Source organism: Eutrigla gurnardus (genome assembly GCF_963514095.1).
Source record: "Eutrigla gurnardus genome assembly, chromosome: 10".
NCBI classification, from domain to species: Eukaryota; Metazoa; Chordata; class Actinopteri; order Perciformes; family Triglidae; genus Eutrigla; species Eutrigla gurnardus.
In genome coordinates, this window is record NC_139924.1 from 825,951 (window position 1) to 842,702 (window position 16,752).

The following is a 16,752-nucleotide window of genomic DNA, read 5'->3' on the forward strand; positions in this document are numbered from 1 at the left end:
TTGGTCCTCATTTGAAGGCATTTTGGAAGCCACCTAAACAAGGTACAGAGTGACCTCATGCTCCTTTGCACACACCCAGTCAAATAAATTGTCAGACTAAACTGACTTGTACTGCATCTGTGTCTACAGATGGCTATGAAAATGAGAAAATGGCGAAAACGCCAAAGAGACATGGATGAACTTCTGCGTCATGACAGCGAAGATGAACATCAGAGCAGTGACAATAATAGCGATGTTGTGCCGAGTAGTTATAGCAGTGTGCCTAGGACCCCACGCAGTTTAACAAGTGACAGCGTTCCTAGCTCTGATTTTGACACTGATTTGGACTATTTGTCTACTGACTCTGAATATGAACCTGATGATGAAGCTGAAGCGATCAGCAACCTTGAAGATGACCTTAGGCAGTGGGCTACAGAGCACAAAGTGACACACAGAGCACTCAACGGGTTATTGTCCACGTTGAGAAAGCAAGGGCACCTGTTGCCTGTGGATTGCCGGACACTCCTTGCTACACCACAACAAAACACAACAGAGCCTAAATGTGGGGGGCACTACAAGTATTACGGCTTAGAAAAGGGAATCTGTCGTTACCTAAGTTTGATGGACAATAATGATGTGCACCTCACTGTAAACATTGACGGCATCCCACTTTTCAAAAGTAGTGGAGTCCAATTCTGGCCAATACTGGTGACCATTTTGAGCCCTTTATTGCAGCAATGTTTAGTGGGAAAAGTAAGCCAAGTCCACTTGAGGACTATCTGAAAGACTTTTTGACCGAGTACAAACATCTCAAAGACAATGGTTTAGTTTATAAAGGTCAGACCTACACTGTCAACATCGATGCTCTCATCTGTGATGCGCCAGCACGGGCATATCTCAAATGTATTAAGGGTCATGCTTCGTATGAGAGTTGTGAGAGATGTATAATCAGAGGTACTCGTGTGGAGGGAAGAATGGTATTCAGTGAACAGCAATGCACTTCTCGAACAGATGACCGTTTCTCTAGAGTGGAGTACAAGAACCATCAAACTGATGTCAGCCCCTTCATTGCTGCAGGAATTCCTTGTATCAGTTAATTTGTGTTAGACTACATGCATATGGTCTGCTTGGGAGTAGTCAGACGCCTCTTGATTTACTTGACTCGTGGCCCAAAAATCTGTCGTTTATCTGTGAGGCAAAGGGATGCAATTTCTCAAAAGCTAATTGCACTGAGAGGAAGGATGCCGAGTGAATTTGCTCGGCAACCACGTGGTCTACATGAAATAGATAGGTGGAAAGCCACTGAATTTCGACAGTTTCTGCTATACACTGGACCTGTGGTATTAAAAACTGTCGTGTCCCCTGAAAGGTACAAGCATTTTTTGTCGTTAACAGTAGCCATGTCCATACTGCTCGAGTCAGATGACAGGATTCGAAATGCCTATCTCCAATATGCTCATGAACTCATCAAACACTTTGTCACCAGCTGTACTGTCCTGTATGGCAAGACCTTTCCTGTGTACAATGTACATGGACTAAATCATCTCCACGAAGATGCCAGCCACTTCAACTGCTCCTTAAATGACATTTCCTGTTTTCCATTTGAAAACTACCTGCAACAAATCAAAAAACATGTGAGGAGTGGGAGAAATCCTCTAGAACAATTCACCAGGCGTTTGTCAGAAATCGAGCATTCAGAAGTAAACAAGAGCAAAATGCATCCTAAAGTGTTTGTTTCTGTTAAAGAAAGAGACAGTTGTTTTCTCTTGGAAGATGAAAGATTTGCTTTTGTTCGACAAAAAAATGCCTTGCCAATACCTTGGCTTGTCAAATCCTGCGCCAGCGTCACACCTCACCATTATTTCACCAACCATGTAGCTCTGGACTTTTAAATATAGTCTGCATAGGAAATGGTCAAGTCAGGATGAAAAATGGGCTGCTGCGTCAGAAGGATCTGTTCCGCAAGGTGGCCTACCTCCCACAAGAATCTGGTGGTGCTGTGCTCATACCACTCCGCCATGGTCTGGAACACACATATTAAAGGTTCAATTTTCATATTTTTTTAAAGCTATATCCCATCCATCTGTTGCTTCTATCCTCTGATAATCCCCCCACCTGTCATCTCTCACTGCAACCTGCTTTGGCCTCTTGTCAAAACATCCTTTTCTGAATGTAACCCTCATCCCTCCTCCACACATCCAAACCCTCTCAAACTCAACTCTCTTGCTTTATCCACTAACATAACTGGGTGCCATTTACTTATTGGTAATCTTTTCTTTCCAATGGAGTTTGGAATATATATGCATATTCATTTCTGCCACTTCTAGCTCTGTGTTGTCTCTTCTAACATGACACTTGGTGATTTGTGGAATAGGGTTCATGTCATTTTATATCCTCTTGCATCTGTTATTCAGTTCATATAAATGTCTGCAGTGGTTCTCAAAATGGCTTCCAGAGCCCGTACGTTTGAAATTTAGGAAATACAGGTCTGTAACTGTGTTTCATCAAATATTAAAAATGTTTAAAGTTTGAGAACCACTGGTCTTCTACATGCTTAGGCAAAATAAAAATGTGTAACTTAAATTAACATGCATATGCTGTCCTTCACAGGTCATGTATGCAAGGGCAGTTTGGAAGGAGGATGAAATCGAGGAGGAGGGTGTGGTTCCTGAGAACTGGATTGACGAGACAAAAAGTATTGTAAGATGGCCACGAATGAGCACCACCAAAACGGAGAAGGCTATAAAGGAGAAACAGAACCCCCAGGATGACTGGATGACATACCCATTAATAAAGATTAAAATGACATCAGGCAAGTATCGGTACTGTTTTGATGACAATAAAATGACTTGTATGTCCAAGTCAAAATATACTTGAAAGTTTGAAGGTTGAATGTTTTCAAATGTTTAATTGTCTCACTTCTAGCTGTCCGTAGAGAATGCGAAAACTATAATTTGACCAGTCAGGCAGAGCAGGACGATGCTGAAGAGGTGGTGATGAGATCGAGGAACCGCACCAAAAAAAAGATTCCTGAGGGTTTTCTAAGTAATGGTATGTTTTCACATTCTCAAGTAATTGATACATTACTATAGAATCAAAATACAGAAATTTGGTCTCACATCACACATCAATGTTTCTAACACCTTTTTTCTTCAGTATTAACAGATTCAGATGAGGAAGAGCAGAGTGTCGGAGGTAATATTTTTCTACAATGAATTTGAAATTCCAGTTTCAAAACTCTTAAATTTGATAAATGTTGAAGATGAGGATGCTTATATTTTTTTGTTCTACTAACCTCTAGGTGCCAAGCTGCCCAACTACCCTGCTCCACCGAAAAAGCTGCAGCCCATTAAGGGCACAGCTAATCTAGACAATCTTTGTGAGTACTGATGACAACTTATGAAGCCAGTTAATGTGTTGTATTGACAAGATGATGGTTAGAGGCTGGTTTGGATGTGTTTCAGCCTCTGAGGATGAAGACATGTCCATACAAGCGGAGCGTGCAGAAAGCTCACATGGCAGGGAAATGTCCACTTCTCGTGAGTATTCTCCCTTTGCAATATTGACTACTGTAAAACTTCAAATAATGGCCGAGTCCCATTTGCCACCAGTCCCAATTTTCCACTGGGTGTAGCAAAATATTTTTTGTATTAAATGCTGGGTCAAACATTGTTTTTCTGGTTGCCAAAAATTATTCTATGCAAATATAGCCTGCCTAAACACAAACAAATAACCTTAAACAAATCTAAAGGGGTGTCCGAGACAATAAAGACGGCCGAGGACCAATGAGATGCCTCTCGGCTGGTTGCTCCTGCGCGGTCTGTCCACTCCTCTCATCCACTCTTAGGCACCTGTCTGCACAGTGTCGGCTCTGCTCGCGCCTCGTTTTAAATTACTTAGCCTATTACTCCTTTTTTAAAAGAAGTGTAGTAGATCTAAGTGTGCGGACATCTCTTTTTTCAGTTTGGACACTTTTGATGCATCCGGGACCTTAGCAAAGAACCAGCCACGTGAAGTGGCAGCCCTTTTTTACTGTTCTGATTACTTGTACGCGTATGTAGTTATCTTAAATTGCATTATTAATAGTCACTTCATTCCCTCAAAAAAGGACCGTGGAGCGAGCCCACAATGTGTAGCCCAGGACAGGGGCTAAAGTGTGGGAGAGGAGTGGAGAGACTGGGCGTCTGGGGGGCTTTTGCAACTTGGGGCCGATCAGGAAGGGCAGAGGACTGACATGACGGAGGCTCTCAGTCTCCTGGTATCTGGACCGCGCGCGGGAACGAGTCTGCCCCGGCCGTCTTTAATGTCTCTGGAAACGCGTATCGTTCCACCGTCGCCTGCCGCCACGGAGTGAAGCCTCTCTTTCCCCCAGAAGTAGGTCCAGTAATTGTTATATCTGGTGAGGTTTAGGTTGAATGGAGACACACTATTAATAAAGGCAGGTCCCTAACAGCTGCTGTTTTGAGCGATTTAAGCAAATAAACCCCCAGGCCTTCATTTGGTGTTTTACGGTATTCTTTACACACAAGCCGGTAGTTATAGGCTCAATCATATGTTTCAGCCTTCTCTGGTCTGGTGGAGCGTGCCAGTGGATCTGGGGGAAGGGAGACATTGTTACCAGGTAAATATTTAACAGAAGTAATGCTCACCTTTTTGTTTACATTTCAACTATTTTCCATCTCTGAACATTCTTTGTCTTTTTTAGGCTCTCACCTGTCGACGTCCAGTAAGTGTTCATCTCATGACTTTGCTATTTTATCAGGCCTTGTGAAATTTAAGGACATTTGTTGTGTTTTTCAGGATCCCGACATGCAGCCAAAGGTAGTGTCATTGTTGGCCATCGCTCCAGGTAAAGAAACCAGATAAGGCATATTGTGTCAGTTAGAAAACTGCACAGTGATTAAAATTTGAATAAAAAAATGGAACTACATCCAGTGATGGATCCAGCAACCAACGCAACAATGTGTCCCAATACAGGTCCAGTTCCAGATATCGCCACATGTCCGGCAGCGACAGAGAGGCCTCCAAGCGGCGCCACATGTCCGGCAGCGACAGAGAGGCCTCCAAGCGGCGCCACAGGTCCGGCAGCGACAGAGAGGCCTCTAAGCGGCGCCACATGTCCGGCAGCGACAGAGAGGCCTCCAAGCGGCGCCACATGTCCGGCAGCGACAGAGAGGCCTCCAAGCGGCGCCACATGTCCGGCAGCTACAGAGAGGCCTCTAAGCGGCGCCACATGTCTGGCAGCGACAGAGAGGCCTCCAAGCGGCGCCACAGGTCCGGCAGCGACAGAGAGGCCTCTAAGCGGCGCCACATGTCCGGCAGCGACAGAGGCCTCCAAGCGGCGCCACATGTCCGGCAGCGACAGAGAGGCCCCCCAGTGCTGAAGAAGTGTATGAAATTATTAAGAACCTAAAGAACTCTGCCCAAGGACCTGATGGTATTATGAGCAGTCTTGTGAAATAAACAATAGACTACATTATCCATCCTCTAACCCATCTTTTTGCTTTATCTCTTCAGTCTGGTATCGTCCCCCAAGAACTCAAAATTGCGAAAGTCATACCAATATTTAAATCTGGTAATACAAAGGACTTTGGCAACTATCGCCCAATATCCATATTACCATGTTTCTCTAAGATTGTGGAAAAATTGGTATATGTAAGAATCTCCAAGCACTTAGTTGCTAACAATATACTGTATGACCATCAATATGGATTTCGCAGGAAATATTCCACTGAGCATGCATTGCTACAATTAGTCAACAACATATCCTCAGCACTGGATGGTAAAAAAAATTGCCCTTTGTGTTTTTCTTGATTTCAGTAAAGCATTTGATACCGTCAATCATAAAATTCTCATCTCAAAGCTCAATAGATATGGAATCCAGAATGTTGCTCTAAATTGGCTGATCAATTACCTCTACAATAGAGAGCAGTTTGTTTATTTTAATGGTGTTTCATCTACCAAATCAAGTATTCTTTTTGGAGTCCCACAGGGGTCGATCCTGGGCCCTTTATTATTTTTGATTTATATTAATGACTTGCCTTGATCATGTAATAACTTCCTCCCCTTATTATTTGCCGACGACACTAGTCTTATAGCTATTCATGATGACTTCAAGTCTCTCATTGCATGTGTAAATGATGAATTAGCAACTGTTTCAAACTGGTGCCAGATCAATAAGCTAACTCTCAACGTAAATAAATGTAACTTCATGATCTTCTGCAACAAAAACAAATCTCACGCAAAAGAAGAAGCCAAAATACTAATCAATGGAGTTGAAATCCTCCAAGTACCTTACACCACTTTTCTAGGTGTTACTTTGGATGAAGGTCTAAACTGGAATAATCATATCAATCAAGTTTGCAAAAGATCAATGAAAATGCTTGGTATACTGAAAAAGGTTTCTCCTCTGATCAATTCGTCTGCTCATGTGACTTTATATTATAGTTTTTTATTTCCATATTTGAATTATTGTAATATTGTCTGGTCTGCAACTTATCCAACCTACCTGAACAAACTACTGTTAATTCAGAAAAGATTTCTAAGAACGATCTCTCGCTCCAGTAGACTAGAACCATCTGCACCCCTATTTATGAAATATTCAATATTGCCCATTCATAAACTTAATGTCTTCCATTCATGCTTGTTTGTGCATAAGTTTATCAACGCTAAACGAAATCTTCCTGACACTTTTCAACATTTTTTTACTTTTTCATCTGACCTCCATTCATATTCAACTAGGCATAGTGGCAATCTTCATTTACCCTTCTGCCGAACATCTGGTCATCAATCTAATATTACTTTTAGAGGTCCAAAACTTTGGAATGGTTTGGAGGTGGTTCTGAGGTCAACAACATCTTATACATCCTTTAGAAAGTTACTGAAAAAACACCTCATGTCATAATTTTCAGTGTTATTTTTCTGTTAATGTTAATTATGCATCCTTTTTCTTTTTCTTTTGTTTGTTTGTGTTTCATAGTTTTTCTATGTTGCACTGTACATTTTATTGTTTCATTTCTAATTTTATTTTTCTGTATTTCTCATTGTTTATCTTGAATTAATGTAATTCTATGATGAAGGGAGTGGAACTTTGTACAAGCCTTCTAGGCTTCGTTCCCTCCTTGCACTGTTTTGTGCTAAATAAATAAATCAAATCAAAAAGAGGCCTCCAAGCGGCGCCACAGGTCCGGCAGCTACAGAGAGGCCTCTAAGCGGCGCCACAGGTCCGGCAGCGACAGAGAGGCCTCGAAACGTCATACCAGACCCCCCATCACACACCAAGGCCAAGTGAGTTGTCCTAAGACCACTATTTTCATCAAAACACTTCAGTCAGTAGCATTGATGTACTCTAAAACTACTAATGTGGCACAAATCTGTTGAGAGTTCTGTCATTTGGTAATTTCTAAAACATACTTTCTGTGGTGCAGATGCAGGGAGTGGAAAGTGGACCTTCCCGTTGCCATGGGATGGTAAGTGTGTAGTCTAATATGCAGTATGCGATTTGTGAAAAAAACAGAGGGGGGGGGGGGGGGGGGGGGGTTAGTTTTCTCTCCCTCCCTGTTCAGATTCCGATTCAGAAAACCTTTATTGTCCCCTGCACATAGCAGTGGAAATGTTTCTTAAATGTGTGCATACGTGCGCTTAAAGGAAACATAAAATCACAGTTTAGCATAACATAAAACAAACAACAAATAGATACAGAATGACACAAGCAAGATACAGAATTCCATTTCATTCCACTTTTCAATTATGAGTCGCTTCTAGGGTCGGGGAAAAATCAATTCATGTACATGTTTCTTATCGTCCACAATTCTGTGTCGATTCATAAACTTCAGAAATTGATCTTTTAACATCTGTCTCTCACAGTCTTCCATACATGCAGCAAGCTGTGTTGTTGCTAGTTAAGTTGCTGCAAACAACTCTGTTAATTGATAGGACTAAAATGCTCTATTGAATGTCTGTGACTGGGCTTGTGCAGATCAGCGACCACATTTTCTTTTTTGCCCTTATAAAATACACACTGCTGTGCAGCTGATTGGGGCTCAGACGTAGGTTACATCTTTAGATTTTGAACCACGAAGAAAGAGCCAGAGAGAGGAACAGTGGTGCTCCTCTTGACAGCTCATCTGTGCAGCTGCAAGTGAACCAGCTGGAGAGCACAGCGCTGTCCTGATGCACATCATTCGAGAATCACTTTTGAATTTAATCGAACCATGAGACACCCAAAGATTTATATCCCTAGTGTCTTCATTTTCTACATCAATTGTAGGGTGGTTTCTTCCCATCATGTCAGATAACATTTTAACAAAACAAAAAAAACAACCTACGCTTGTATTAATGACAAACACTGAGGCTGATTACAAAACCATTGTGAACCAGCTAGCTAGCCTAGCAATTCATATTGGAGGTAACTATTGTAATCAACAAATGTGCTCATTTATTTCAGTGTACCAGAAGAAGGTCTTGGGGTTGTTGGTTGAGGTCCGAAATGAACTGAAGGTTGCACAGCCTTCATCTTCAACTGCCCATATCGAAAGGATAGCAACGGTCGATGATTTTGATAAAGAGGAGCAACGCCTAATAACTGACAAAGCAGCCTTTGACACTTTGGTAGGTTTTACAAGTGTGGAATACAGAACCAGTGCACTCACACACAGTTAGGTTCCTCTGGGGACTGTCAGTCAACGTTGTCATGTACTTATTTCAACAGGTGAAGCAAATAGCAAAAGTTGGTGGCAAGACAACCAAGGACTGTGTCCACAAGGTTCTTGACAGGTATGTTTCTACATGAAGTATTAATTTTGTGTTTAATGTTTGGCTAGTATGGCAAGGCAATTTTATGTATAGCTCATTTTTACAAACAGTTTTTCTCAAAGGGCTTCATGGCATCATAACAACATCCTCTGACCTCAGACACTCACATCGACTGAGGAAAAACTCCATAGAGTGAGCAACAGAGGAGGGATCCCTCACCCAGGACGGACAGATGTGCAATAGATGTTACAGACAAGAAAACAGTTTATAACACAGAGTGTGGTTAGCATGAAAATGTTAACTAACAACAGCTGAAGAAGGAAGCTTCTGGTAGGGGGGGGGGATGCAGGGAGAGCAGGCCAGCTTAATGGGAGGACTGGATGGCAGACTGAATCATAGGAAGGTAGTGCAGGCCGGTTTAACAGCTGGGGAAAAGGGGGGGGGCACTTCAAAGTGCAACAGATAATGATAATGATTTGATTATGATTTATTTAGCACAAAGTCAGTTACAATATCTATAGAATAATTAAACAAACAAGAAAAAAAACAACAAGAAAAAGACATTATACACAGTGGACATGCTGGGAGGTCAGAAAAAAAAACCTCAAGGGGCTTGTCAAGAGAACGTTGACAGTTCAAAATGAGAGGAGTATGTGCTTTTTCAATGTCTGAACTTTTTTTCTGGCTGTGGATCAGACTGCATGTTTTCATTAGCAGTGTCCGTATTCTGAGTATGCAATAACAAGTGAAAATTGAATTAAAAGTTCACAACACAATGCATTGTATAGACTAGCTGCCCTTTATCAATGTATTATGAAGGGTTTATGACATGTGCTATTCCTCTGTTATCTCTGCATATTATTGTTCAAATTGATTCATAGATGTATTCTATTTTCCTTTAGACTCTTCACTAATGCCCTGATGACCAGTTTTAACATGAAGGGCAAGGGGAAAAAGGGGAAAAAAGCATTTGAAAATACACGAATCTACATAGCAATACAAGGTAAGCCTATATTGCATGTTGACGGTAAGGGAGTCAACAAGGGAAAATGATTTTTTTCTGCTTGAAAAAGGTCCTGAGGACCGAAACGTTGTCTCTTTTGTCTTTTGCAAGTGATTGGACAGTGTGCGGGAGACACTTTTTCCCCCTTGTTGACTCCAATCCCATGTTCAGTGGCGCAAAAAGGGGGTATGCAGTATATGCGGTGCATATGGGCGCACCGCCAGGGGGGGCGCCAAAACAAGGATGGGAGAAAATATAATATGTTCTTGTGCTTTTAACTCATGACTATTCTCAGAATATGTTTCAAATAAAGTCCTGGCCACTCTTAAATTTGCTAGATGCTATATAATCAGCGACGTTACTGTGGTGGGCGCCCTCAATCTCCTTAAGGCTTTTCGTGCTTATAAGCCCCAGTTGAGGGAGGAGGTGGGGAGGGGGGCGCTGCCGAGCGTCCTTTTAGTAGCTATTTGGCCATTGACGTGGTGAGGCGTGCTTGAGGAAAGATGGAGAAGGCAAAAAAGTTGTCAGGTGCACAGTGTAGGAAGAGGAAAAAAGAAAAGGAGAAGGCGTCTGAGGGAATGCGCCAGAAAATGCTGAAATGGATGAAAGACAGCAACAGGTATGAACTAACCTACAATGAAACAAATGACTTCACAGAAAACAAGGCTAACGTTAGATGTTGTGCTGCTGCTGGCTAACATAACTTAGTTGGGTCGTCATTCAAACTGAAAATGTAGTGATTTCTTGCTGATGCACACAGTTATAGGCTAGGATTTGGAAACCGTTTGTCATATTGATTGTTATCTGGGGCGCGCATTGTGAATGAAACGAAACGACGGTCAGACTAGCACCTGATCATGATTCATGATAATCACTTCACTGTTTATAGCTAACATGCTCGCGGAAAGTCGGATGAAAGTAACGTTAAGCTAGACCAACGGCGTAACGATAGGTAGCCTACATTCGGTGGGCGTTTCTACTGCCAGGTCATGTCATGAGTGTTGTGGTTTGGAGTTTGTGGCTGCTTACATAATGTGTGTGAAATCAGATGTACGGATTTATTAATCATCTTCAACACTAACGTTACTTGCTAACCCGTTTCATGAATATCACCAAGAGTAGGCTAAACCAAAATGTCCTAGGAGTAATCTAGGACATTTTGGTTTAGCCTACTCTTGGTGATATTCATGAAACGGGTTAAACCAAAATGTCCTAGGAGTAATCTTGACACAATGTTACAGTATGATGTAGGCCTATACCTTTTTTCCCTTATGTCATAGAGGCAACATTAACAAGTAGCTGATGAAACTATAGAATCACTTCAACATAATGAACATATAACAATGAATTGGAGACTGTTTTTGTTGTTGTTGTTTTCTAATTGTGAATATTTAAGCTAACAATAGACTGCAACACACAACAATGAGTAGTTATTTAGTGGACTAATGCATATTTCTATGTGTGTAAATCAACTATTTAATGAGATATCAATTTTATTCAGGTGTGAGGATGGAGATGGATCAGGAAATGAAAGGGAAAGTAGCAGGTAGGTCTAATATGAGGTGGAAGTATAGGGCAGTCACTATTCTGTTCTGAATTTAGTTAACTGATTTATTATGAATGACTAGGCCTACTGGTAAGACTGAATCAGATAGATGTGTAATATGTGCAGAAAGTCTGCAAAATCATTAAGCTGGTTGTTTAATATGGGCTAGTGGACAAGACATGAGGGAGAGAGAGGAGAGAAATGAGACAGAGGAGACGGCAACAGGCAGAGAGAAGGTGGAGACGGCAACAGGCAGAGAGGAGGAGGAGACGGCAACAGGCAGAGAGGAGGAGGAGACGGCAACAGGCAGAGAGGAGGAGGAGACAGCAACAGGCAGAGGAGACGGCAACAGGCAGAGAGGAGGAGGAGACAGCAACAGGCAGAGAGGAGGAGGAGGAGACGGCAACAGGCAGAGAGGAGGAGGAGGAGACACCAACAGATAGAGAGGAGGAGGAGGAGACACCAACAGGTAGAGAGGAGGAGGAGACGGTGGCAACAGGTAGAGAGGAGGAGGAGGCCCATGATGACATCAGGTAGGAAGCATTTTAGTGTTGATTACACAAAATCAGACCTAATGCAGGGTGGTTGAAAGTTATTTACTAGCCTTTTTACTGTGTCCTTTTGGAAAATGATAGATCAGAGAGTGATGGAGAGCCACTTGAGGCAGAGGAAGAAGTGGAGGTGGAACAAAGAGGAGCTGCTAGGGAAAGAACTTTGCCACAAGACCCATCTGACTGGCCTGCACCACATGAGATAGGGGACACTCTGAGACAGCTCATGGTAGAGAATGGCCCACCGAAATGTCCTGATGGGCCATACCCCAGATCAGAGAAAAGCAGAAGGTGTTTCTCTAAAGCTTATTGCTCACGCCTTTTATCCAATGGCGAAAAAGTACATAGGGATTGGCTATTGTACTCCAAAAGTGCAAACAAAGTGTACTGCTTTGCATGTAAGCTTTTTGGTGGAGCTAAAGTGGTTGATAAGCGCCTTGTTGTGGGGTACAGTAACTGGCAGTGCCTTTCCAAAACTTTACAAAATCATGAAATCAGCAGGTCTCACATCAATGCTTACCTCATGTGGAAGGAACTAGCAGCCCGTTTGCGCACAGGGAAAACAATCGATAATGATATACAGAGGGCACTAGACCGGGAAAAGGCACACTGGAGAGGTGTGCTCACAAGGGTGGTTGATTGTATACTTTTCCTTGCTGAACGAAACCTCCCTCTGAGGGGAAAAGATGCTAAATCGGGCAGTCCGAAAAATGGAAATTTCTTGGGTTTTCTTGAGGTCTTAGCCAGATATGACGTGATTATGGCAGCACATTTACAAAAGGTAGCCTCCAAAGAAACAACAAGTTACCTGTCATGGTGCACACAGAATGAATTTTTGCATTCTATTGCTGAATGTGTACTTGGGAAAATTTGCGTTCAGATAAAAGCCTCCAAGTACTTTGCTGTAGAACTGGATTGCACACCTGACATTTCAAAGCAGGAGCAGGCCTCAGTCATCATTCGTTATGTGCATACAGACGAAAACAGAAAGGCAACGATACAGGAGTCCTTTGTGGGTTTCACCGTTGTGAAAAATACCACTGGGCAAGGCCTTACTGACTCCCTGTCTGCTGTTCTGGATGGTCTGGGGTTAGATCTTGCTAACTGTAGGGGCCAAAGTTACGATAATGGTTCTAATATGAGAGGCGTGCGCAAAGGTGTTCAAGCCCTAGTACAGCAGCAGTATCCAGAGGCTCTGTTCATCCCCTGCTGTAGTCACAGTCTCAACCTTCTGATATGTGATGCAGCCTCTTCCAATAAAGTGTGTCTTGCATTCTTTGGAACACTACAGAGGCTGTACACTACTTTCTCATCCTCTGTAAAGAGGTGGGATGTCTTAAAAGAGTTTGTGGACATAACCCTTAAGCCCTTGAGTGACACAAGGTGGGAGGCAAAAATTGAGTCAGTGAAAGCTGTGCGCTATCAGTTAGGGGGCATTCTCGATGCTTTGGAACAGCTAGAAGAAACCTCTGATGATAGCAAAACTGTCTCAGAGGCAAAATCACTGTCTGAGGAAATTACTTGCATGGAATTCCTTGTGTGCCTCATAATCTGGTCTGACCTGTTGTCTGAAATCAGCTTTGTTAGCAAAGCCCTGCAAGCAGCTGATGTCTCAATGGACATGGCTATCAGAATGATTGATTCCTTAAAGGAATTCATGCTCAATTATAGAGAGGAGGGGTTCCAGAAATCAGTTGACATTGCACGCAAGTTAGCAGTTGAAATGGATGGATGTCCAGTATTCAAACAAAGGCGTGGCAGAAAACCAAAAAGGTTTTATGATGACACCAGCAGCAGTGAACATCTGCACCAGGAACCTGAAGAGAACTTCAGATGCATGGTTTTCAATGTAGTTGTTGATACTGTCATCCAGGAGCTGTCAGACAGATTTGAAAATCTGTTTCTTGTGTCCAAAAGATTCCGGTTCATAGCCCAGATGGACCAGATGACACAAGCAGAATTAGAGGAATCTGTGACCACATATGCCCTGTCTACCAGTGATGTCTCTAGAGACATAATTCAAGAGATATATCCTGCTAGCCGCCTGTTAAAGGGATGCAAAAAGGCTATAGACAAATTGAACTATCTGCTACAGGAAAATCTTGACCTGGTTTTCCCCAATTTGACTGTGGCCCTCAGAGTTTTCCTGACCATGCCAATGACTGTTGCCTCAGCCGAGAGATCCTTCAGCAAGCTGAAGCTGATAAAGACCTACCTTCGGTCAACCATGAGTAATGACAGATTAACACAGCTGTCAGTGATCTCTATTGAAAATACTCTGGCCAGGTCTATTTCCTTTGATTCCATACTTGACAAATGGGCAAGTGCCAAGGCACGGCATGTTACGATTTAGTTCCTTACTACAGTATCCCTAGCCAGTGATGAGCTGGATAGTAACATTGTTGTAATTATGTAGTTGAGGTACTTTTTGAAGCATCTGCACTTTACTGAAGTATTTACTTTTTGGCATGTTATAATTTTGTTCCTAACAGTATCCCTGGCCAGTGATGAGCTGGATAGTAACATTGTTGTAATTAGTTGAAGTACTGAAGTACATTTTTGGCATGTTATGATTTACAGTAGGTCCTTACTACAGTATCCCTGGCCAGTGATGGGCTGGATAGTAACTAAGTGCTTGTAATTAGTTGAGGTACCTTTTTGAAGCACCTGGACTTTACTTAAGTATTTACATTTTGTACTTTTTCTTTGGACTTTTATCTCTCCACTTACAGTACTTACTGTACCTTTGCAATGTAAATGTAAAGTACCTCAGTTGTTATAGTATATATGGAAATATGTGAAATCGGTTTCAGTAAACTTCTGTAGCCTAACTAAGATGTGCATTTTTTTTGGGGGGGGGGGGCACCAAAATTGATGTTGCATACCCCCAAAAAACTGTGTAGTTGCGCCCCTGCCCATGTTCCAATGCACCTGTCTTTTAAAGATTCTATTTAGGTGTGCATCAGCCTAGTCTATACCATGTTGAAGGGAAGAAAATTTTGATCCTGCCAATCTCTAAATAATGACTTGAAAACATTTCCTTCTCCGTTGACATTTAAAATGCAATGCCAACTGTCTACAATGGCCGATGGTTTTTGATGCATAGCATGAGCAACATATTTTTGCTTACAGATATGCAGACTTGGTGTATGACCGCCGTTTGCCTTTACATATTTCTTATCATTTGTCTTTATCTACTTGCAGATGGAGTCATGCAGTTTGACAGTCAGGCCACAGAGGACCAAATAAGGAGCCATGCTTCAGAACATCTGAAGCATGCCCCGCAAAGGAGTGGAGGGGGGGGGGCTTCACCGCCACTCAAGACTAATTTTGTGATTTACATGTTCTACACTGTAGTTGCTGTTCTCAGTGTTCATAGGGTTATTACTTTTATATACAGTATATATTTTATATTCTTATAATTTTATAGTCAGAGTACTTGTATTTTACCTTTTTTTTTATTTTTTATATACACGTTTGTATATACTGCCTGCTGTTGTATTGTCAACTGACGTCTGGAAAATAAAAATGGGTGACAAAACAGTCAGGATTTGATTGTGATTTATTATAACGTGTCTGTAGAAACGTGTCCAGAAGGTAGGAACCTGTTTTCCTGTACCAGCTAATTTTACTGTAGCATCATTTGGTTATGCATAGGAACTAAACCAGTAAAAATATATATATAAATAAATAATATAAATAATAATAAGAATAATAAAAATCCGTTCAATTTCAATAGGGCTTCGCAGCCCGACGTTGTCGGCGCTCGGGCCCTAATGAGTTATAATTTGACGTAGAAAAGACGTCCACAACGACCATATTTGGACTAGAAATAGCTCCTGCACGGCGGTACTGTGGACGTCATAAATGGACGTCAAGTATACGTTGAAAGAAAGACGTCGTCTGGAGTAACAGTCTGCACCTTGAGGTGACCAAAATTAGACGTGCAAAAATGACTTGGAAAAGACATTGTTTGGACGTCTCTTTGCGCAGTGGGTTACGCTAATCATAACTCTACACTTTGTTAATTAATCGCTGTTGTTAGCAGGTTCCATGAGCTGGACACCGACTCACGGAGCGGCTCCCGGGATCAACAGCTGAGTGGCGGCGGCGAAGAGGCAGAGGCTCCGCTTTTATGTCCGTGTCATAACGCTTTTGGTGCGTGTTTAAAACAGTAGGTTTACTTCAAAAGGCGAGCGTCAGACGCTGTCAGAGCGTTTATGAACAGTGTTTTACAGCTCCATCTAAATGTCTCAAAGTAGGCTTTCAGGTAATTTCGCGGCATAACAGCGCCTTCCAGGTAAAAAAGACGTACGGCAAAATCTGGAATGAAAAATGGCACTGTTATTTCATCCCCGAATCCCATTCATAAACACAATATGTAATATCAGTTAACAGGTCGTTTTCCATTTCTCGTTTTCCGTTTTTAAAACGAATAACGGGATACAAGTCATTTTTCCGTTTTTCGTTCTTTTATTTTGAAGCGAAAAACGAGAAACGACTCGTTATCCGTTTTGCGATTGTTGACTTCAAAGCGAAAGTCAGATGGCCGCAACGTACACGGACCGTTTATCCAGTTAATCATTGTGTGCGTCTCTCCCCTGACCCTCGCAACAAAAATCCCGGCCCCCCTCTCAGAAAATAGTTCCGACGTCCATGACTTTGACCCGACCAAGGTTGCGTAAAAATGGCTGGCCACTTCCCAGAGGGCCAGGAGGCCAATTACAAAGCAGTCTTTAGACTGGCAGTGTTTTAACGCCTGTTATGTAAAAATGAGTTAAAGTGTAATAAAGATGCTTCTTCTGCATTTTTAGGGTGTGCTACAACTCTCTGGTCCTGTGCTAAAAAACTGTCAGCCTCTGTAGCACTAGTGCTATGTGCTGAAAAAGTTAACATACTGTCATGATCTGTGTTTTTGT

General features: G+C 42.2%; 2 protein-coding genes across 2 annotated transcripts in view; one reads left to right on the forward strand and one right to left on the reverse strand.

Annotated features, from left to right (window-relative positions):
• The window catches only part of dgkd (diacylglycerol kinase delta), a 105,538-nt gene that overhangs the window by 54,945 nt on the left and 33,841 nt on the right, over positions 1-16,752 (reverse strand). The gene's annotated exons all lie outside the window — the stretch shown is intronic.
• On the forward strand, positions 1,800-8,929 carry LOC311019886 (uncharacterized protein; the record flags this gene model as incomplete). The annotated part of the gene is made up of 13 exons (XM_084019531.1): positions 1,800-2,022; positions 2,590-2,791; positions 2,905-3,030; positions 3,136-3,174; positions 3,281-3,358; positions 3,444-3,518; positions 4,541-4,600; positions 4,685-4,705; positions 4,780-4,828; positions 4,957-5,369; positions 8,426-8,589; positions 8,690-8,754; positions 8,893-8,929. Exons 2-13 carry the CDS (start codon positions 2,593-2,595, stop codon positions 8,927-8,929), a joined length of 1,326 nt encoding a protein of 441 aa, XP_083875657.1. The 5' UTR covers positions 1,800-2,022; positions 2,590-2,592.